Source organism: Periplaneta americana, chromosome 1 (assembly GCF_040183065.1).
Source record: "Periplaneta americana isolate PAMFEO1 chromosome 1, P.americana_PAMFEO1_priV1, whole genome shotgun sequence".
Taxonomy (NCBI): Eukaryota; Metazoa; Arthropoda; class Insecta; order Blattodea; family Blattidae; genus Periplaneta; species Periplaneta americana.
Genome location: NC_091117.1, coordinates 85,134,044 through 85,158,429, shown reverse-complemented (window position 1 = coordinate 85,158,429; position 24,386 = coordinate 85,134,044). Strand labels below are relative to the sequence as shown.

Sequence of the window (24,386 nt, the reverse complement as noted above, 5' to 3'; positions counted from 1 at the left end):
GTCCAGATTCGTAAAAGACTTTGCAGAAAGATTACTTTTTCACAATAAAGGCAGTAATATTGTAGATAATATGCCTTTTTATTATAATTAATATGAACAAAAATTATAAATTATTTCCTAATATTGCTATTATATCATATTATACACATTTTTAAAATAATGTAAAATTTTCACTCATTCATTTTTCACAATTTATAAAACAGGAGACTTTCTAACTATTTAGTCTTTCTAAAGATAATCAACATTTTATTTTGTTTGTTCACTTGTACGCTTACTTTGTATTAACTCACATGCATTTTCTAAATGCATAATTTTGATTGATTTTTATTGCATAACAACTATATAAATTTATAATAAACTTTATTTGCCGGTACAGAGTCTGCAGACCTCGTCTATGAACATGGGCCATCCAAATAATGCTTCCAATTGGGCTCTACAACTCCTAAGGTAGACCCTGCTGTTGGTATTACTGCGTTGATTGTTCCGCTGGCGCAAGCATAATAGCTAAGATGGCTATCTGTGATATTGACATGCATTTTGCGTTGTTAGGGAAGGGGGAACTCCATCCTCCAACAGAATGACTGACACCAAGGTGTTATAAATTATCTGGACAAAACACTTCCACAGCACTGGATTGGTAGTGCAACATATGAGAACCTAGCTTTCGCATGGTGGCCACCAAGGAGCCCCGATCTCACACCGTGCGACTTTTTTCTTTGCGGATTTGCGAAACACAATGTTTACTTCCTCTAGTGATTTAGATGAGTTGAAATAACGCATTACGATTGCTGTAGCTAGTGTCGATGGAGGTATGTTACACCGGGTTTGGGAGGAAATAAACTAGCCTATCTCCTTGATGTGTACGTGTGACACAAGAAGTACATATTGGACATTTGTGAGTTCCCAAAGTAAACTTGAAGAATTGCTTTATGAAACATCTAAATTGATTCCTGGTAACTTTAATAGTTTTGTATTGATGAAACATTGAAAGTGTTTATTTCTTTTGTACTATACATCCACAGTGCTTGTCGCCAACCATCGCTTTCTCTGTCCGCCGGTATGGGCTTCCACCATGACGCCCTCGAAATAATCGTATGACAGTGTCTTGGACAGTCATTCATTATCACTAATTGGTATTATATTAAAAATACAATACAAAGCTTTACTTAAAGCTTTTGTACACTCTTCCTCCCGAGATTTTTTCTTATGCGCTGTACTTACAGTCTCACTAAATTTTCTAACAAAATTAGACACTGTAGGTCAACTAAGAAGTGTAATACTTAAAAAGAAATTCTCTGTAAATAATCTTTGCGATTGTCGGGCAGATTTATTGCGTAATGAGAAACTATATAAACACTCTCAGTTATGTAGTAAACAGAGAAATTCCCATTTCGATCACACGATGACCACGAAATAAACCCACGGTAGTATTGACGGCCAGATCCAGTAGGAAATTTACTCACTTTCATTGCGACTTCGCCAATCCAGGTGTATTGTATTTGTCTTGTGTTATCTTATTGTCATCTTACCCGGCGTGCACAATACAAAGCGCGTGAAGTTGAAAAGAGGCATGAGTAAAGTAGGCCTAAAGTGTTACCCTGCCTGGGGTTTTCCCATGTTTTCCGTAGCAGGTTAAAACAAAATGTGGGAATGAGCGCTGAAAGAAATGGACCGCGGACCTACCCCCCACCGGTAGAGGCCTACATCTCGGATTTCTAAATTCTGTTCATTTATCTTCGGCTGGCAATGAAATCTTGACATTAGGGAAGCGATTTATGACACGGGCAGGCATCGTGAACTTAGCTTTGACAGTGCTGCTTTTATGATCAGAGACATCAATAACGGAATAACTTATGAAGCAAAAATGCTTATGGCTAGAAATCACGGAATTCGCCAAAACATGTTCTTGAAATGTGCAACTGATTGGAAATTATAGAATTTTACCTACTAAAACAATGACAACCATCATGTTGTAATTTAATTATTATTTGGACAATTGGAATTGCAATTAAACTATATTATGCCTGAGCAGCAACTCTGATGCCCGTGTGCACTATTCTCGATTAAAATTTGACTATGGTTAAGTCGGCACTTGATCATCTTCAACGCCAATTTGCGGAGTATCAATCTCGATCAAAGTTAAACAAGCGAGTTGATGATGATCAAATTTGATCACGGATGTGGGACGGATTATCTTGAATTGAACATGGTCAAGTCGAGAAAACCAAAATGGCGGCACGATTTGACGTACTTGATGGAATTGAAGATGAAATGATATATCTTGAACACGCAAATCACTGCGGAAATAACAGAATTGGTGTTATTGTAGAAAGAGTAAGTTTGTAGATGAATAATAAAAATGTTTTTTTTCTCAAAATAGACTAATGTTTTATATATATATGTTTCTGCTTTGGAAGATCGGGACTTTACTTGAGGACAAAATACTATTTAGGCCTAACTGTCCAATTTTGTTAACATAGTAATAAAGTAGTTATTCTATGCCGGCAATAATACAGTAAAACTAAATGACCATTTTGTAGAATGCGAGATTATCACTTATTAGCTATAGATTTGCTGTTTGAAACTATTAAGACCTACATGAGTAGGCCTACGTGACGTTTTGGATATTTAGGCTATTTATGCTTGAATTAAGAGAAATTACAGGGATACCTTCCTTTCCCTCTTACTCCAAAATTCCAACCTTGTGAACACAAAATAAATGGATAAAATTCAGAACAAGGATACTTTCCTTTCCCTCTTACTCCAAAATTCCAACCTTGTGCACACAAAATAAATTGGCACTAAAAACTTCCTTTTCGTATGCATGACGATGCGTATTCGACATACACAGACGAGTTGCTTTTTTTTTATTTTAAAATAATTGTTAGCAAGGTATCCGTATACTGAAATTTTCCCAAATAAATTATTGGCACTGAAATGTGCCTTTTCGTAAGCAAGATGATGAGAATTCGACAAACACATATAAATCTGCTCTTTTTAGTAGCCTATTTCAAGATGTCAGTGAGGTATCCGTATACTGAAATTTTCCCAATTATTATCAATAATATGAAATAACCACTGTATAAATTATGTGGAATTATGTAAATACGTATAACTCATGTTGAATTGTGAGGTTAAATCCAACCAGGTAGCCTGCTTTTCTCTTAGAGAACTTCCTTCAGTATTTTTATTCTCTAATATGGATGCAGAATTGCTGACGAGTTCTAAAAGAATTCCCACTTCGAACGGTGAGAAGTTGGGTGCTCTTTTCTTTTTTTCTTCCATAATTATTGAAACTTGTTATTTGAAAACTGCGAGGATGTTTGAAACAGTCCGACAAACAAAAACGAAGCGATTATTGACAGAGTGCGTTCGTTCGCTGTTTTATACGCTGTAACCTAGCGCTCAGATGATTCTTCTCAAGTGAGCGTACCGTCAGCTGACGGTACTGAGTTGATCGAGGGAAAATGTCCGTGCACCGTATCTGTAACTTGATCATTGTAAAAAATTAACCATGTTTCCGTGATTGCTGATAAACAGGCTAGATGATCGAGAATGGTGCACACGGCCATGAGTGTGGAAATGTCAGTTTTGTGACGTGTCCTTGATTACACCTTCAAAAGCATTTTTATTGTTATTTAGCAATTAAAAGAATGAAACACAATATTTGACAAGATTAAATGTTAGCAAATCCCTGTCATTTATTAGTTTATTACAAAAGATAGTCATTGAATTGTTTCTTTAATGCGCTATATATTATTTAAATCAGTTCCTAATAGTTAATGTCAGTTCTGTGATGCATACTACAAGCGATAAAAGTATTCATTGGATGACAGCAAGAATCCAGAACAGCTCTTCATTGTTGGGTATGGGTCACAGTGTAGGAGTATGCAGTGAAAGGGTGATTTGTAGTTTTTATATTGGAGAAAGAACAACATATGTAACTGTTTTCCGGTGAGTACCTTTGGGCCGTATTCATAGACATTTTTAGCGCGGGTTTCCGGTGGATTATCAGCGTTTTTCGTATTCATAAACCAGTGTTAGCGATAGGATATGATTTGAATTCTGTACTAGTAACCAGTCGATAGCCGGGGCTAGCTTAGTACGCTCGTAGCTCGTGCTGCGAAATGTCTATGAATACCACCCTTTATTACCAGTCAGTTATGAGACAGTTAAATTATGTAAAATGTGTCATGTAGGTTTATGTTAACAGTCAGATATGAGAGCGTATATATTCAACATAATCTTAAACCCAGTAATCAACATGAGATTTCAGGGATAATAAATTGAAAATTGGTTTTTGTCTGTTCTGAGATGTCACAGAACTGACATTTTATGGACATTATTATATAAATATTGTAGAATAAAATAAAATTCAAGCAAGAAGAGATAAAGTAAGAAGTGAAGAAATTAGAATGCAGCTAAACATCCAAGCAATAGGTGATTGGGTAAATAGAAGAAGGAAGGAATGGAATCATCACGTATCTCGCATGACACCAGACAGAACTGTACGCATAGCAAGGGATAATCTACCAGCAGATGGAAAGAGGTCGCCTGGAAGACCAAAGAAAAGATGGAAAGACTACTAATCTCTGGAAAGAACAGGCCGTAGGCCTATACAATGAATAGAAGAAGAAGAAGAAGAAGAAGAAGAAATAAAATTCTCTTCTAAATAATCGTGGCCATTTACAGTAAAACTGATCTATACATTAACAATAATGTACAGAAAAAATAAACTAAATAAATACACAATTTAAAATACCTGTGAAACGTATAGGGTTTGCAAATTCTAAATGAGGCAGTAGAGCAAGTGGACAGCTTCAGATACTTGGGGTGTATTATAAGCAGTAACATGAGTTGCTGCCAAGAAGTCAAAAGGAAAATAGCAATGGCAAAGGAAGCTTTTAATAGAAAAAGCAGCATCTTCTGCGGATCTCTGGAGAAGAAACCTGGGAAGAGTCTAGTGAAGTGCTTTGTGTGGAGTGTGGCATTGTATGGTACGACGAAGTGAAGAGAAGACTGGAAGCATTTGAAATGTGGATATAGAGAAGGATGGAGCGTGTGAAATAGACAGACAGATTAAGAAATGAAGCTATGTTGTAAAGAGTGAGTGAAGAAAGAATGTTGCTGAAACTGATCAGGAAGAGAAAAAGGAATTGGCTAGGTCACTGGCTGAGAAGAAACTGCCTTCTGAAGGATGCACTGGAAGGAATAGTGAACGGGAGAAGAGTTCGGGGCAGAAGAAGATAACAGATGATAGACGACATTAAGATATGTGGATCATATGCGGAGACTAACAGGAAAGCACAAAATAGGAAAGAATGGAGAATGCTGGGTTTGCAGTGGAAGACCTGCCCTTGAGCAGAACACTATGAATGAATTATGTTTTCTAATTACTCTCATTCTTGCAGCTAGCAACCTTGATTAAAAATGCAGAGTAGTCTGAAGAAATTGAAGGTGCATTATCTTATATCATAACTGGCATCTTCATAAACTATACAAGAGTTTCCCATAGCATTATACGGGTGCACATGTTAATTATCAGAACGCTATTATGTGTTAAGCAACATTCCTTGGGAGTAAATTACATTATAATTACTCGTACTGTATAATTGAAGACTTTGTAAATATCTTGAATAAAGAAAGGAAAAAAAAATACAGTGTTTGCCACAGAGAAAATCATACCATGTTAATTTTTTATAATATAATGAAGAAATGAGTGTCAACTAACACCAAGCAATGTGAATCATGAACCGAAATTTATGTGAATATTAGATAACATTCATGCTGATATAAAAAATTGAACTATGGGTTACTTTGTATGAAATAATTGAAGGGCTCCTTGCAAAATGAAGGTAGCTCCACTTTTACAAAGTTGTGAAAAACAACAAAATCATTAAAAAAAATTCAAATTTTAACTAAGTTTCTTTTTCTTTCAGAATATATCCTAGGTATCTAGGAGTTTCATTTCAACACTCACTCACTTATTACTAGGGCCCGGAAGTTCATGCATTTGCATGTTTTTTCTTAGGGCTTAAAAATGTAGGCTTATACATTATGTGCACGAATTATGGAATTTTCAGTTATTTGAACATGATTTTATGATGAATATAACTGCATATTTTCCTGATTTTGATAAATGCATCATATTTCAATATTTTAGTGCCTATATGGCATATTTTAATGAGTTTTACGGTTTTTATTTTTATTTATTTATTTTTTTTCCATCTGGATCATATTGGCAATAACGTTGCGCGTGATGATGAAACTCGTCATGTGGCGAGGAGTAATGCTGATGTGATGATGTCATGCAGTGAATCCCTTGTTTCATCATCCTTCCATGTATGTGCGTAGCTGTCGCTTGGCTGGTCGCTGGCAGTTGTACTCTTGTAACGTAACAGTGTTGTGAACTGGTTGCCACCAAATGAATTTAGGCGTATAAAGTATCCGTTAAAAGTTCTTTAAATGCCGAAAATAAGACCAACTTCGAGTGCTAGATTAACTAATTTACAGAAGGAGTTTTCAGGTGACTTAATATCTACGCTTCCGGGCCCTACTTATTACAATCAAAAATTAAGAGGAGAAAAATGTAAACAGTTAATGGAACTACTCCCTTTTTGCAATAAAATTGGTTATAACTAGTCAAATTTTGCACTGAACACACATACCTCTGCAACGAACTCTGGGGATCGGTAGATCTCGCAATGAAGCTGATTTTTTCTAAAACAATCCATGTTCTCCGATGCCTCGTGTAGGAGCTACGCGACACCGAAATAAAGACAGGTTTCAGCGACATTTAGAGTTAATTATGAAATTAATTATTGGTTTATTTCTTCAAGTACCCTTGCGGACAGGTTACAAGTGTCCTGTCATTTTGCTGCCCCGTTTGAATGGAGCGCTCTTCGGAACACGCTTCCGCTGTTCACGATGTGAGGGGACATGTGATTCAACGCATTTCAACCTGGTTGTACGAGCACATCTGATCAACATCTACGGGGAGCAGTGGATAGGGAAAATCGGATCTGTTGCGTGGCCAGCGTGATCACCCGACTTCACACCCTTTTTTTTTCTTTTTGGTACATGTGAAGTATACACCACACCAGAGAGGAACCGACTATGCGAGTATTAGCTGCTTTTGATCAAATTCGAGACAGGCCGATAATCACTGCTACGACGGTAAGCTGAAAATGCTTGGCGGTCAGCGTAATATATAATAAGGTCACAGTGATGGCCCTGCCTTAAATTCAATTCAAAGTTTGTATGATATTCTAAGTTTACTGATCTGGCAACCCTGGCTGCGTGTCATTCTCTTTCCTGTCTCTCACTAAATTTCATACAGCTCTTTCCAAGTGCTCTACATTTACTTGTACTCAGATAACATGCCGAGGTAAAAAGGCATCAAGTTTACATTGACATAACGTAGCACCTAAAGGGTGCTTCAGAAGATATACATCCCTATCTCAAATTGATTAAAATCCCCTTCCTACAGCTCCATAAAATGTGTCCCAATCTTTTTGTGACACTGTATAGTATATATTTTTTCAAATTTAAATGGCGATTTTCATAAATAACAAACACACATTGCAAGTGATTGCAATATGCGAAGAGTTATAATATGAATTATTAAAAATATATACGAATTTGTAAATTAAGTCAGATGTCCCACTTTTCGAGATTATAAAATTACGGTATCTTATTATTTAGTAACAATAAATGGCTAATTTATACTTCTCTTTACATGATAGTTCTGGAAAGTAAACTTTTTTTTTATATCCAGTGACGGGTACTGATCTTGCATCATTCCTCAAAGCGTTGTCCTCTAGGAGTGACACGCCGTAACTATATATATATATATATATATATATATATATTTTGCCACCGCAGCATTGCCGTCGGTGCACCACGAGATGTGAACAACATAGCACCGCATGATTATAAGAGCAATTTTTAAATTCTGGTAGGGTAAACCAGCGATGTCAAGGTGAAGAGCACATAGACGGTTCCGCGTGCGATCAAGTGCTCACTGGCTGCAATGAAGCTATTCTGCAGGCAGCAGCAAAGAATAAGAAGGGGTGAGAAAATTGAACTCTATTGGCCTGTCACTGCAAGATGAATTAAACTGTTTTTAAATAATAGGTAACGTGTTACATTTATACACGACAACAAGAAATCAGAACATATTTTGTAGAATGTACGTCTCTAATAAATGCAATGAATTATAAAGTAGTATGCTACAATAAATAATAAACATAGCTTTTCCTTGACCTGTATAGTTTCAGATAATAGCTAGAAAATAATTAATTTTTATATAATTATCTAATAATCCAACTAGTATAAAACACTGTTTTCTTGTTTTAAACTTACCAATACAGAAGTGAAAGAAATTACAGAAGATTGTGCATACGGAAAAATGAAATAATAGGATTGCAACAAACAATAAACATAGTATATTTTCGTTATCTTAGAGGTTTTAGATAATGAGGTCTACCTAATTAATTGATATGTAACTGTTACATACTTAATAATGTACTTATTATGTGAACAGCACATTCCTAGAAAAAATAAATTTAAATTCCTGACTTCAGGCCTACGGAAGTGTTTTTTCTTGATTTTTGCCGACACCAATGTTCTTAGGTCCGGCGAAATTATGTTTCCTGCAGCATGTCTTAGCATAGCACGCTTATTATGTTCTGATAATCTTGGTATTAGTCTTGGTTTCGTGAGTTTCATAACTGAGGAAAATTGCTCACATACGTGCTTACTGCCAAATAGAGAAATAATTTGCGCCGCAAATATTCGTAGTCTGGGTATATTACCAGAAAAAGCGAACTTCCAACTTGGCTCTGTTCACGCAATTCAAAGAACCTGGAGAGAACTTTTCCTCGGCTTAACCAAAGGACATCACAATGGTAAGGAACATTGTCAAACTGAAAATCTATCTATCTTCACAATTTTTAGGCACAATTCATATCGAGTCTACGCTACTAGCATCCATAATTTTTGTACTTGATTCTGTAAACTTAAATGCAATGCAGCGAGGAAGAAACTCTACAGTACATCTAAACATATATTTATTACTACATATATTTATTACTATTTAATGTCAATAAAACAACAAAATTTCAATACATCATTATGCACACCAATTAATAATTTCAGGCGTTTCACATTGCTCCTCTTCGTAACTAAATGCTTTCCATATATCAGACAAAGAACATTTTCGCCTCTTTCACTCACAAGAAGTCAGGAGTCCAGTCAGCCTAAAACTTACTGAACGACTTCTTCCTCAATGTGTAATGTACAACCCTTGGGCCATATTCGTACACATTCTTAGCGCGGGCTTCCGGCGGATGATCGGCGAACTAACATTTTTCGCATTCATAAACCAGTGTTAGCAATATGATATGATATGAATCCTGTACAAGTAATCAGTCGATAGCCGGGACTAGTTTAGCACGCTCGTAGCTCGGGCTAGCGAAATGTCGATGCATAGCACGACCATAAGTACCTTAACAAAGTACACTGGAAAAGTAGTTTCTCTGTTCTATAGACTTGTTTCACTTGTACTTATAATCCATAACTTCACGTCCATAATTTGAGTTACAATAAGCAACAAGCAACTTTTCAAAATTAACGCACGAGCTTCTGCCACGTTTATTGGACAAAATCAGCTTGTCGGTGATTAATGTAACAATAATGAAACGTCGGTAGAGCCGCAAAGTTCTACCAGCAAGCACCGTCTTTGTCCACCAGAAATTATATCGGGATTCAAAATCGGGTTATCAGCATGGAAATCCAACGCTTCATGTATTCGACTAATAAATGATGTTTGTTGTTTAGTCAACCGTACGAAGACGATTTGAACCTCACAAGTGACACCAATAAGGCATCACTCATGAGGCAACTAAGCCAGGAATTAATGGGATAGGTCAGTGCTGGAGTCAGGTAGCAGTGCTGCGTAAGGACAAGGTCGATTTCGGAGTAAGCGAAACAACACTGCATTGCAACAGGGTGTCCCATATTTATGGCTACTATAAAAACTGCGATTTCCTTAGTTTCGAACGCAGAAATAAATGCAGTATTGTTGAGTGAGTAGTCATATAAAGAAAAAAGGCAAAACAGGTGCATATAAAAGCAAGAAAAGGACGAAAATGTACATATTAAAGTAAAAAAAAAGACGTAAGTGGCAAAAAAAAAAAAAAAAAAGGCAACATCAGACTTCATCAGGATCCTTCATTTCTCATGATTCGTGCACATTTACTATCATCATCATCGTCCTTGCAGGTATTAGGCCTAGTGGCCTGTTACGGTCTCCGTCCATCTTTTCAGGGGGCGTCGCAAAGATCGTCTTCCATGCGGTATATAGCGGAGAATTTGTCTTGGGAGTCTGGAACGATCCATCCTATTGACATGGTTAAGCCATTTTTGTCTATAGTGGTTGAGATGTTCATAAATAGGTATAGTTTTCAATTCTTTTGTAATTAGTTTATTCCTTTTGTGGTCAAACAAGCTGTAGCCGGCAGTCCTTAGAAATCTCATTTCCGCAGTTGTTAGGCGTTGAACATCTGAGTTTCGGACAGTCCAGGTCTCACTACCATACATGAGGACAGGTCTTGCTAGAACTTTATAAGCTTTTAACCTGATATGTTTTTTGGTTTTCGTGGTTGTGAAAACCAGGTTGGTGTTTCTTAAGGCTCCATTAAAATGTTGAATATTTTCAGATTATATCAGTAACAGGTAAATATGTCAAATTATAACCTAAATATTTACCTGTTCTAACGCGCACATTTACTAAAAGCTTTTAAATATGAACATTCAAATAAAATAGGCATTTTCGTAAACGTTCGGGGCCATATTCATGGACATTCTTATCGCGGACTTCCGGTGGATGATCAGCGAACTAACGTTTTTCGTATTCATAAACCAGTGTTAGCGATATGTTATGATATGAATCCTGTACAAGTAATCACTCGATAGCCGGGGCTAGTTTAACACGCATGTAGCGCGGGCTAGCGAAATGTCTATGCATAGCACCTCCGATGTCTAGTAATCTCCCAAAGATACTCAACATTTGTGGTATAACAGATTGTGGTTAGCATCGTTCTTGTTTAAACATATAAAGAAAGAAATGTGTTAATTTTATATGAGTCACTCTGTGCATAAGTTAAGCTTTAATATATTTGCCTTACCAGTAGACTTTTCCCCTTCAGTCGTCTGAATCGAGAACTGCATCGTATTGAAGGCTGCCGAAGGGGAAGCAGTTCAGGTGCAGGTGCATGTAGAGTGTCTTCTGAACCCATGGTGTTTCAAGGGATTAGACTCGCGTTGCACTGAACAACTGTAAAAAGGAATTGCAATTTACCAATCAAATACCAATTTTAGCAACGCTAATACAAACTACAATATAATATACTAGAGATGGATCGATGCAATAATTTCTTGATACTCTCCTACCAGTGGTTCCGAAACTAGTGGTCGTGTAAAGAGTTCCTTGCCGCCCTCACATAAGCCCGCCATTGGTCTCTATCCTTAGCAAGATTAATCCAGCCCTTATCATATCCCGCCTCCCTCAAATCCATTATCCTCTCATCTACGTCTTGACCTCTCCAAAGGTCTTTTCTCCGGAGGTCCTTCAACTAACACACTATATGCATTTCTGGAATCAACCATTCGTGCTACAGTTTTTTTTAGAGAGATTGCATTTCCTTATCCGCCACACATTTGTTGGTGACCCTGCAAATTTTGGTTTCGATATCTTTAATGTAGACTGTAGAGGGAACTGTAGGGAAATACATCAGTTTTTATGTGTATGTTGGACCTAGATCAGACATCAGTTTGTTTCTGTGTGAACTATAAGCTATATATGTTGGTGATGAGTTAAAAACAATAACAATAGCTAATGTCTTCAGAGTTTGAAACAAGCAGTGAGATGCGAGGGCTACCTAAGTTCTTGATAGTAAAAGAAGAAAGCACCAGTCATTGAAAGGCGGAGATAAAATGAAATTTAGGCGTTACTCAGGACAGAGTTACAGAATAGCCTATTCTAAAAAGGACTTACCAGGTAAACATGCTGTAGGAAAGAATGTTTATGCAAGTTCCCAAAGAATGGCAACAAGGCATGTTTTCTCTTTTTATGCAAGTGGTTCAAAATAAATGCAAGATGATTATTTGGGTGATGCAATCGCTGTCCGTAAGACTGCCACTCAAATAAGTTTAATGTTTGTAAAAAAACAAGAAAATGAATGGTCACATTCTGTAAAGCACGAAGGGATAAGCATACCAGTATGCCGAAATTTTCTAGTATCTCTCTACCAGGTATCGGTAAAGCGAATTGGTGTCATACAGGACAAAATATAGAATGAGTTATCATTAATAGAGCTTCGTGGTTATCACAATGATCGATCCTGTAGTATCAGCGAGAACGTTTGGAAATTGGCTACAAAGCATTTTCAAGAAATACCCCATCGAGATTCTCATTACAGCAGTACTAAATCGAAGAAACAATATTTTGAAAATATTTTCACACTGTTACTTTCCTTAATTTATTGAGAGGGTATTTTAGGAGAAGGTTGGAAAACCACTGAAAACGAGTTTATCATCATCATCATCTGCTTTCACGGATTAGGTCTTCGCCTGTTCCGATCTCACATCTGTTCAGTCCATCGGTTTTTTGGTCTTCCTATTGTTCTTCTTCCTCTAGGTCTATATGTCATTGCCATCTTCGGTATTCTGTCTTCTGTCATTCTCCCTAGATGTTCCACCCAATTATATCTATGTTCTTCTATTTTCTGTAGAAGTCGTTGTACTTTTAATTCCTCTCTAATCTTCTCATTTCTAATATGTTCTTCTCGTGTACAACCTTTCACAGCCCGTAGGCTGAATTTTACTCTTTTCTTTTTCCTTCAGGACCCAGGCCTCACTTCCATACATCACCACTAGTATTGCCATCGTTGTGTAAAATCTTAGCTGCGTGTCTTTTCTTACTTTATTCCTCAATGAACGTCTTATTGTTCCACAAATATGTTGAAATTTTTGTGTTTTCTTATTTATGTCTTGCTCTTCTTCATAAGTTACATCGCAGCCTAAATATTGGAAGTGTGAAACCTGTTCTGTTACTTTATCTTCTATTACTAACTTTGTCCTTACTGAGTTCCTTCCCTGGAACGCCATTACTTTAGTTTTAGATTTTGATATTATCATATTATACTTCTTACATATTTTGTTTAGTTGATAAACTGATTTTTGTAGCCTGTCCTCTGTGTCAAAAATTAACACTATATCATCAGCAAAACATAATGCATTCAATATTTTGTTTCGTCCAATTCTAAAACCCCCATAAACTACTCGTTTCCATTCATCAAGAATGTCGTCCAAAAAACGAGTTTATGACTTATTAATTTATGACTTTTAAGGAACCCTGAGGTTCATTGCCGTCCCTCACATAAGCCCGCCATTGGTCCCCATCCTGAGCAAGATTAATCCAATGTCTACAATCACATCCCGCCTCCCTCAAATTCATTTTAATATTATCCTCCCATCTACGTCTCGGCCTCACAAAAGGTCTTTTCTCCGGAGGTCTTCCAACTAACACACTATAGGCCTATACATTTCTGAATTCAACCATTCGTGTTACATGCCCTGCCCATCTCAAACGTCTGGATTTTATGTTCCTAATTATGTCAGGTGAAGAATACAATGCGTGCAGTTCTGCGTTGTGTAACTTTCTCCATTCTCCTGTAACTTCACCCCTCTTAGCCCCAAATATTTTCCTTAAGCACCTTATTCTCAAACACCCTTAACCTCTGTTCCTCTCTCAGAGTGAATTACAAGACTTATTGTGAGTTCTTCCACAATCGAACCAATTTTGTTTTGAAAATGCCACTCATAGATGTCTGCGATTTTTGTACTGAATCAGTAATTTTATTAAACTTAAGATCAATTCAAATGATCTTTGTAAGGTAATGTATGATGTTCACCAAAGGAGCACTGCAGCATAAATTCACTAAAGAGCAAGTTTGTAGCAAGACTAAAGGTTGCCGAACATTAGTCTTAGAATTCGACTATGGCCAAAACCTGCTACTGACAAAATAAATGTAGAACTCAAACAATATATGATACAAATCAAAATGAGGAGGTTCATCTTTGGACTAGTTGATAATCTGTTAATATGGAGAAAACATATGTTTGTGTTACTTTTCGACATTGTGCTCATAAAAAGTTTGAGTTTTGGTTATTATACCGCATGTTTGTAACACTTGGACTTTTTAAATTTCAATATGTATTAAGTGTAATAAATCTTAAATTAAAATGTTCCCAAAACAGAGATAAAAAGGAAAAATTTCATATATTAATTGGTGTATGCAAGAAGGGCCCTTCTATGAGATTCAGGTGGCCCGGGTTCGATTCCCGGTTGGGACAAGTTGGTTGAGGTTTTTTCCGGGGTTTTCCCTCAATCCAATATGAGCAAATGCTGGGTAACTTACGGTGTTGGACCCCGGACTCATTTCACCTGCATTATCACCTTCATCTCATTCAGACGCTAAATAACCAAAGCTGTTGATAAAGCGTCGTAAAATAACCTACTTAAAAAAAAAATCTATGAGATTTTATTATATAATCCTGGTTGAGTGTAAGAGTAGGCCTTACGGCCTTAACTCTGCCAGGTTAGATAAAGCCATTATTATTATTATTATTATTATTATTATTATTATTATTATTATTATTATTATTATTATTATTATTATTTGTGGCTCTACGCATGCTTATGCATTGCTGAATGTGTTAATGTATCAAATCATAAGTACACTAATATTGTCAACAATATTCAGACTCATAGTGACAAAATATGAAGCAGGATCCCAAACTAAACTTTTCAACCCTTATTTTCTCAAAACAGCTTATTCTGAGATAGACCCCAGTTACATAGAACTCCTCAATTGAGAGAACTTCCGGGCAGTAGAATCTGCCTGACAATATATTCTAAGAAATTAATTATGCACGCTACATACATACGTTGTGGTTGGGTTCGTAGTTTAATGTCTCACGCTTTCGCTTACTAGGCGTACCGAGACAGCGATTTTGCGAAGATAATGGCTCAACAGATGGACATAGCAACTAGCTCGAATTCTCTTCCTAGAAATCAAGAAAACAATACATGAAATTATCTTGTATGAGTCAATGTTGACGTCGTTTAAATAACCAACTAAAAAGATTTTAAAAAGCTTAATTGACATAGATAATGGATATAATACATCCCTTTCTTAAGTTTCGTCTGTAGTATATTGTGATCGGATTTAGCGGTGAAAATTGGCGGTTCGTGGCAAAAATAAGGTTCATGCTACAATACATCTAATATGAAGTCAGTTCATTTGGAATTACTTTAAAAATCCCCTTAAAATCTTATTTCATTTCACATGTTTTCGTAGTATTTGCCTGCTGTTTGTAATAGAAAGAGAATCATTAAGGCTGACAGGAATACCCGCATTTTATGAGGTCTCATTTTAATCATGTTCCCTCAGAGCGAGTTAAAACTTGTTACAAATTCCGATACAATCAGTTATTCTGTAAAACACATACACCTACGTATAATTTTCGATATTGCGGTATACTTTTTCATCATAGTGTACAGATTAGTAATGTTGCAATATTCCTACTGAGGGCCCTAAGCTCTAAAATGTAATGGATATGGGTCACTGTGTTCTTTTAGTACGGAAACACATTAACATAATTATATACAACTGGTGAATCCTAAATGCCGTTTTCGAAGACTAGGGCGTAATAGACCACATCAAAACATGCATAAATAATAGAGGAACCAGAGGTTTTCCCCAACCGTAATGTGAATGCAAGGTAATCCATGGCGAATCCTCGGCCTCATCTCGCCAAATATCATCTCGCTATCACCAATCTCATCGACGCTAAATAACCTAGTAGTTGATACAGCGTCGTTAAATAACCAACTAAAATTAAAAAAAATATAGCAACCAATACTCTATCTTGCAATTTTTCCCAAATGTTTAATGGGGGCAAGTTTTACTTCCATGGGTAACGCTTCTGTATGCACGGGTTTAATCACAGACTGTAACTCCTGTCGAACCTCCCGCACTTTCAAATTGCTCTTTCATCATTTGCACCACGCACACAGGTTTGCTAGAATTTAGTTCAATGCCGGACAACGGGTGAATCGCGCAGCACGCTTTGAAACCCAGTGCCTGCTTGATATACGCAATGCAAACATCACGTGCTCATCTTACTTCACAAAGCGAAACAGATACGTATTGTAACATCAGTTTGAACTGGGACACTGCACAGAGAACTCACAGTACAGTACTTGAAAACAAATCAGCTATAGGTTATTCGTTATCTCGTGAAACCAAATGGTTGCATGCACCGTAATATATAGTAAGAACCTTACGGTTGGGGGTAAGTGAGCTCGCTTGCTACAGGTAGAAGCGTAGCGTGGGAGGGAAGCACATTCCTCTTCCCCTGACCCGCAGGTAAGTTTCGCAAGATAGGCTTAACGAATGGCCTATTGTCCCTACAGTTATTTTCTTCGCACTTCTTACAAGAAATTTGACCATTTCAAGGACAGGTCATGTCGCACACATCACATCATTGTTATATTCTTGAAATTTAACTCCAGTTACTATACGCTATGTATCAAAAATAACTATTACCCCATTTGACTTCTGGGTATTGTCTCTAATGTCTTCATAACTAATCATCATATCATGACGATTCCTATCTCGAATTTCATCGCCACAATATCCTCTATCACGCTCCAGTCTTCGAAGACAGCATTTAATATTCACCCTGTATAGTTAATCTGAGATCAAGCAATGAAATTAACCTTCAGTAAAGCTGAACTTAGTTTTTTTTTGTGTACAGACCGGGAAATTTAAAATTTCCTAAGCATTGCTCAGCTGGTCGACGACTCAAGCTCCATGCAATCGCTGGCATTCCACTCCACGCAATCGCTGCGTTCTTCCCGCGTACAGTCCGTCTGAGTGAGATTTTACCAGAGTAGCACAGTTTTGTTGTGCAGTCGTGGGTGAGATTTCATTAGAGAGTACAGTAGTGTTGTGCAATGGTGAGATATTCACTGCGTCGTAGCATAGTGATTTTGAAGACATTTATCAAGTGCAGAAAGGCGATTTTCGAGGACTACGTTCCAAGGATGCTCCTATTTTATCAAGTTTTTCTTCGGTAAGCACATGACATCTTCATTTTATTTTCTGATCAGTCACAGAACTTGTATTACTAATCTTATCCACTGATTTCAATATTGTTTTTCGTATTGGAAAGTTACGTCTAAATGCTTGTCTTATTCTGTCACACAACTTTCTGCATTTGATGTAAGTCTCCAAGATGAATATATGACGACGCAGTGAATATGTCACCCTTGCACAACACTAGTGTTCTTTATAATGAAATATCATTCACGAGTGCACAACAAAAATGTCTTACGTCCTACCCCGGTGAAATCTTATTCACGACCTCTGTTATTTGTCTATGTTCACGACTGACTGGAGGCGAGAAGAGCGCCGAGCTTTCATGGAGAGGAATGCCAACGATTGCATGGGGGCGGCCACAATGTTTCGGGACTTTTAAACTGCTCGCACTGTCTAAACACCAATCCGAGATCATTTACTCTTGGTTTAAGATCAAATCTTAAGGTGTGTCCAAAACTACTTCCGACCTGACAAATGGCGCCTTTAGCATGTTACCATGGTAACCATTCAAATCAACCAATCACGAGAGATCCGTAACCATGGTAACGGGACGGTATTTCCGTGTCCATGTTTACAAGTTGCACGTGCATACAATGTCCGGGTTGACTGAGTTAGCTGGTTAGCGCGTGCTTTGTATTAATTAAAAATATTGTTTAGTTTTATAATTGTTTCAGTGTATCGATAGTTATTGTGTTTAAATTATATCTTCGTTGTCATTGGCGGAGTGTGTGACTAGTGTGTGTTTTATAGTTTCTGCGAGAGTTTCTAAACAGGTGACTTGTGCAATGTCGGAAGGAATGAAAGACTGGCGAGGAACAAAGAATATTGTACAAGGTGTCCCGTTAAAGAGTCAAGCACAAGAGATCGTGTGTAACGTAAGAGAGTATTTTGAGAGAGAAAAGATAATGGCGGGCCTCTTTCACCTTTGGCGCAAGTCTAATGAGAACTGCTGCTTGTGTTAAAATTAATAAGAGCACTGTTATCGATATTGGAAAAGAAAAGGGCCGTGTAGATGAAGATAACGCAGAGTCCTCAAGACTTGAAACTCCGGGGAAAAGGGAAGAGTGTAACAAATATAAATGCTTTCCATCAAGATGCTTTTCTAACAATATTACATGGACGAATACGGGGACTCATAAAAGTAAAGGTATCAATATAGTATTAAATTTGAACTTGTTTTTACAGTTTACAGTTCTTTCAACCTTTTCTAACAATATTACATTATATTAAAGCTAAAATAATAAAAATAAAAATATATACTAATTTTAATGCATAGTATTCAACAAATTGGTTAGCAATGTATACGTTCATGTCAGCTGTTCGTTACTGCACTCTATCGGCAGCGCGCTCGCTTACACGTAAGATGGACAACATGACAACATTACTCCCCCTTCTCTGTAAGCTATCAAGTCGGAAATAGTTTTGGTCACAGTATAGTGGCGATTTTTCTCAATTTAAAATATTCGTACTTAGTTTGGCAGGAACTCAATATACCAAAATAAAGAAGAATAATTACTGTCCCTGAAAGTAAAATGACGAACGAAGTTTATTTTAATTCAATGTAGGGAAAAATATTATTAATATTTCACGTGTAATTATTATGTTCATAATGCATTACTGTTTATGTTGGGTTGTAGATTATGTTATTTTCAGATTTCACGTGTCTTTATGCTTCATATCATAATTTTATACTTTTCATATCCCTTGGAATTGCATTCGTGCAGTTATAATCTGCAGCAATTTGTTTCCAAACCTCCTGCTTTTGTCTGTTAGTAACATACTTTCTTTCTTTATTCTACACGGTGTTCGACAAGTCCCACATCATAGGCGGTATAATAAAATTTGTAGTGTGCGGATTTGGCTCGACGATAAATTCCGTAATCGGTGGATAGGATGCAGAGACCCAGAGAATGGTCTCCAAGATCGTCAGACTTAAACCCTCTTGACTTTGCCTTATGGGGTTATCTGAAGGAAAAGGTGTTCGAAGTGAAGATTCGTGATCTGCAACATCTACGAATACGGATCGAGGAAAGGTGTCGTCGAACCACCACTGATATGTTACATCGTATTCTCAATAGCATGAAGTTTCGTCTCCAGATATGTTATGAACTTGGAGATGCTCATATCGAGCACATATTATAATTTACCATATGATGCTGGACTTGTCGGACACTCTGTATATAACTGATTTATGTTTGAGAACAATTTCAATCAACAACTCTATTTATTTTTTAAATTTTTGTACCCATTCTCTTCTTCAAGTTCCTCTATGATTATTTTTTTCGTTACGCGTGTTATCAATAAGGCATATGAACTTCGAATTACGTGTTGAAAACTACTCGCTACAAACATATTTTTTCTCATATTTCGTCATTTATTTATTTCAATCATTTCTGATCAGCACTGAACCAAGATCAGTGGTCCCATTGCAGATCAATGTTAAAACAACATAAATAAAGATAGACTTCAGTATTCATTTTCTGATTTTCGATCAAAAGTGAATTCAAATGAGCGATGTTTATGCAACCGGGCCTTTTATGTCGAAAATCTTCACTACCACTATTTCTCAGGAATTACTGCTACCAAAAAGAGATGTGGAAACATAGCATTCTTACACCCACACACACAGCTATTATGATGTACCGGGTACATTTCTATTAAATTCCATATTGACGTCACATTATGTTCTCTGCCATCATTTGCGTTTTATGATTATGTTGGGCATACACGAATGAGCCTTTAAAACAGGGATGTAAAAGTGCCTGTATTACGTGCTCATACTACAAGCAATGCAAATCCAACAGGTTCACTTTTTATCAAGATAAGTACAATCATCGCTCTTAAGGAAATGTTGTGCGGGTTCTTGAGAGCACGCAGTGCAGGCGCTTAGACATGCTTGCTTTAGAATCATTGTTTTAATATCGTCACCTGAATGCAAGACTTAGGTAACTCAATTTGTCTTATTTTGAGATATTGCCTATTTACTTATTTATTGCACTGAGGAATATGTTTCGTTTTCTTTTACCTATTTGTTATATTGGAAAATAGATGTCGCTGGCATTGTTCGATCAGTTACCTAGTTCTTGCATTGCATTCTGTGCGACTTTTGCTATGCTATAACAGAGATAACTAAAAAACGCAAATTTCAAGTTACCTAGTTCTTGCATTCACATGACGATATATTCTTATACTTCGAGTGGATTACCATGAGTTAATATTTGAACTTTTTCAACCTTATACTTGGACAGACGGTGGGATCTCATAATTGTGGTCAGCGCGGTGTTTGGTCTGCCTTAAACAACATAATACATCGCATTTATAATGGAAAAATATTCATGTCTTTGAAGGAATACATTCCTACGAATAATGGCGTATTCTAAGGCTGGCGTTTGAAATCTTAATACTGAGAAACGTATAAGTAAACAATGAAACGTTGCAAAAAATGCATATTGAAGCAAAATTAATAATTTATAAAGCAATACCAAGAGCGATGCTGACTTAAATGTCACAAACAATGCTGGATACAATGGAAACGAAGCGATTACTGGAAACCGTGTAAATGAGAATAATTATCTTCAGAATAGTAGGAAAAGCCTTATTAGAAAACGAGTGAGAACATCATAACTTATATAACATAGATGACACTGATTAATTTACTAACAGACGGAAACAAGGAAATGAAGACATACTAAACGGCGGGGGACAGAGTATCAATTATATTGCAAGAGATAAATTAGCAGTTGGACGACAAATTGTAGGAATTCGAAAGCAAAGGTGTCAGAATAATCTTGAAATAGAGTCAAAATCAAGGGAGATAACGTACATACGTACGTAAATTGTATTGTTCTGTCACCTATCATAATTCTGATGCAAAAATACGTCTTTCTGCTCACTCTGTGTGGGGGTTAACTTGGGAAGTGTGACATAAAAATGCAACCCCTCTCGCCGCTAAAATAAAAGAAGAATAAAAGGAGAAAAGGGAAAGACAAGGAGAACTAGAAGACAAGGAGAACAAGGGGAATACAAGGGGCACAAGAGATGTAGAAAAAGAAAAAGAAAAACAAGGAAAATACTAGCAGAGGAAGAGGAATAAAAAGAGAACAAGGAACGTCATGACTAGGCCTGAGAAATATATGCCGTTATACTACCAGTGCGCTTCGTGCGCCTCTGACTTTGAGTACGTCTCAGAGTTGGGCTGAGTTAACGCTGTGTCTTTCGTTCATTCGAACTCATGCTTATCATCACGGTAAGTTAGTCCTCAGCATATGGGTGGTTGAAAGCCACTCCTTCGACTGCGAAGCACAACTATCTGCCAAAATAAAAATTTAAAGATATCATTTTCTTTGTTAAAGAAAAATTGCACTATTTTAAAGACACTTTATTTTCTGTCTGTAGAAAATACCCTAATATAACATTGACAAGTATCAGCCTTTTTATTTCACTATGTTAATATGGTGGTATATTACGTTTTTGTTTTGCATAATTTTTCATTTTATATATTGTTGCAGTGAATAACAAACCACATTTTCAAATTTTCAAAGGAGAATGATTATACCTGTTGCTAGAAAACACAGCCTTACATCTAGAAAAACTTCGTTCCACTTCCAATTTCCTCATTTGAAATTAAGTCACAAATTTCGTCCTCGGCATCTTGCTGTTATTCTTCTTTACAGGACGCTGAATGTTGCCTGTTACGAATAGCAGCATTCGGTCGTAATGTAACCGATCAACTAAAGTTCACTGCTCAACGAAACACACTGAAATCCCCCACCCCAACGCAATTACGTACTGGTACCTGAAGTCAGAGGCCCATGAAGCACAATATAGCGGCATACAATTCATGACTAGAGAGCGGAATTTAGAAAAAAACCTAATTTTTTTCTTGATACATACAGGCTTGAGATTTAATATTTACATTTTTCATGGAAATATAGGTGTAAATAAAGGGTTTTTTTAGTGTCTAAAATGCCTATTTCGACGTTACTGCCTATTTTTAAGTTTTTTTTTAAATTTTTGCATCATTCTTCGTAACAGTTTTTATTATTATTATTATTATTATTATTATTATTATTATTATTATTATTATTATTGTTATTATTATTTCTTCCTCTGTCACCAATTTAACACAAACTCGCTGGGTTGTACCTGAATAATCATTCTCTTACATTCCAAGACAGATAACAACCCCTTCCTTTTTTCTCTCACCATTTGTAAGTATAGCAGTGAGAGGCACAATAGGTGCTGATCATCTACTGTGAAGCAAACTATGGAAATATGATTGGTGAATGAAAAACACTAACTTAAAGACAAAAGTCTTCATTTTGTGTATGCATGTGTACTCTTGTAAAATGTGAAATGTGTGGAAGTTTCTTTTAATATAAGAATTTTGCATTAAATAAATGTTGAATCTTATATTGGTTACATTCTTTAACAAAATAGCCTATTTTTTATTTTATAGAGCCTAAATAAAGGAGTTTAAGAGCCTATTTTAGGCGCCTAAAATGCAACTTTTTAGGGCCTAAAATTCCGCTCTCTAGTCATGACAAACAAGGGGAATACAAGGAAACAAGAAGACTTTTTGGTGAGAGCAAATAACAAGTTGAGGTAGTAATTTAAATTACATTTTTCTTAAAGCTCGCTTATGAGAAGAATTATTTCGGAGCTTAGCGTCCATATAATATTAAGTGCTCAAGTGCGAGAAGCAGCAATGAAATGTACACTCGTATTACGAATCTAAGTAGGCTACTATTTGATTTTATATTTTCATATTAAAAACATTACTATGAATAACGAATGATCAAGGCTAACTGTTGCCATCTGGAAGACTATTCTGGGACTAATTGTTTCTCAACACTTGCCTCATTTCTAACATTTTGGTCACATAAATATGGGCTCCAATATCACAATAATGATTGTTGGTGTATCTGTATTTTCGTGTACAGTATTTTCGAATACTTTCAAATTAAAATAATGTTGTAGTGTTTTTATTTCACTAATCAGTTGTGTAACACTACTTTGAATAGAGATAAACGCGGGAAGATGGTGATCACAAGATGTTCGTACTTAGTATTGAAGTAGGTTGTAGAATATTGCTTCTTGTCTAGGACTGATTTTCGCATTCAAGTATACAGTTTAATTTTGAAGAATTCCTATGTAGTAACTTCGTTTGAAGAACAACGCTTTATTTACCTGCTTCTGAGTCGCTTTAATCATTTGCGAATAAGTCATTACTGTCACGTGATGTGAGTTCTTTTTGTTGTCACAATTGAATTTTTTTAGACGTCAAATAATGATGAGGAAGACTCCGAGAAATTATGGATTTCCTCTGTATTATTACGTCCGGCTGTTATTATCTTGTTCTTTTTAGAGATGTCTTGTTGGTAAAATTACTTTGGAAAGTGTCTATTGCGACATTTAGCGTAAGCTTCTATGACTTTATGCAGCTGAGTTGGTGGCTTTGCTGCAAATGAATGGATATTCTTTTCGCTGATGGCACTCTAGGAACTTAGAGCTAAAGATACTTCTGTTCAAATATTTTTCTTCTTATTTTGTACATTTTCCTCTCTTCTTCTATTGATCTTACTCCTGCGCTTAATTTTCCTCTTCTTGAAAGCTCCTTTCCTTTCTTCATATACTACGAGTATCTTTGGCCCTCTGTTATAGCTCCTATTTGTACCATATTATACAGAGTGTTAAAAAGTATCCAATATTTTAGGAGGTGGTAGTATGCATCAAAACAGGAAAATAATGTCTAATAAACATGGGTCCTGCAATACATACTTTCTGAGATCTGATCACTTGTTCATAGGAGGTTCTCAATGTGACGTCCATTCATGGCAATACATTCCTCTGCCCTCCGACGTAAGGAATCATGCACTCCTTGAAATTTGTTTTAATACGTTAAAAAGAAAGTCCTGATAACGATCCCCAGTTAATCTCTGTGACCCTATTAATCTATCACCAAGAACGCCTGCCCATAAGTTGATTGAGAATCGGTGCTGATGCCTTGTTTCTTCAACTGCATGGGGATTTTCATCAGCCTACACATGCTGATTACGAAAATTCACAATACCATCCCTGCTGTACCCCGCTCATATCCGCAACCAGTCTTTTGTTTTCAGTATTCCTGGCGACGTAACAGTATTCCATGCCAGG

General features: G+C 36.5%; 1 protein-coding gene across 5 annotated transcripts in view; it reads right to left on the bottom strand.

Annotated features, from left to right (window-relative positions):
- Positions 1–24,386, bottom strand: part of LOC138697766 (phosphatidylcholine translocator ABCB4-like) — a 264,750-nt gene that overhangs the window by 83,139 nt on the left and 157,225 nt on the right. For 3 of the 5 annotated variants that reach the window (XM_069823274.1, XM_069823281.1, XM_069823265.1), the window contains exon 2: positions 11,190–11,338. In XM_069823274.1, the coding sequence (XP_069679375.1) occupies positions 11,190–11,300 (111 nt within the window). In that variant the 5' untranslated portion in view covers positions 11,301–11,338. Of the gene's footprint in view, positions 1–11,189; positions 11,339–15,012; positions 15,133–24,386 lie in introns of all 5 variants that reach the window. The other 2 variants (XM_069823290.1, XM_069823258.1) reach the window with 1 other exon arrangement.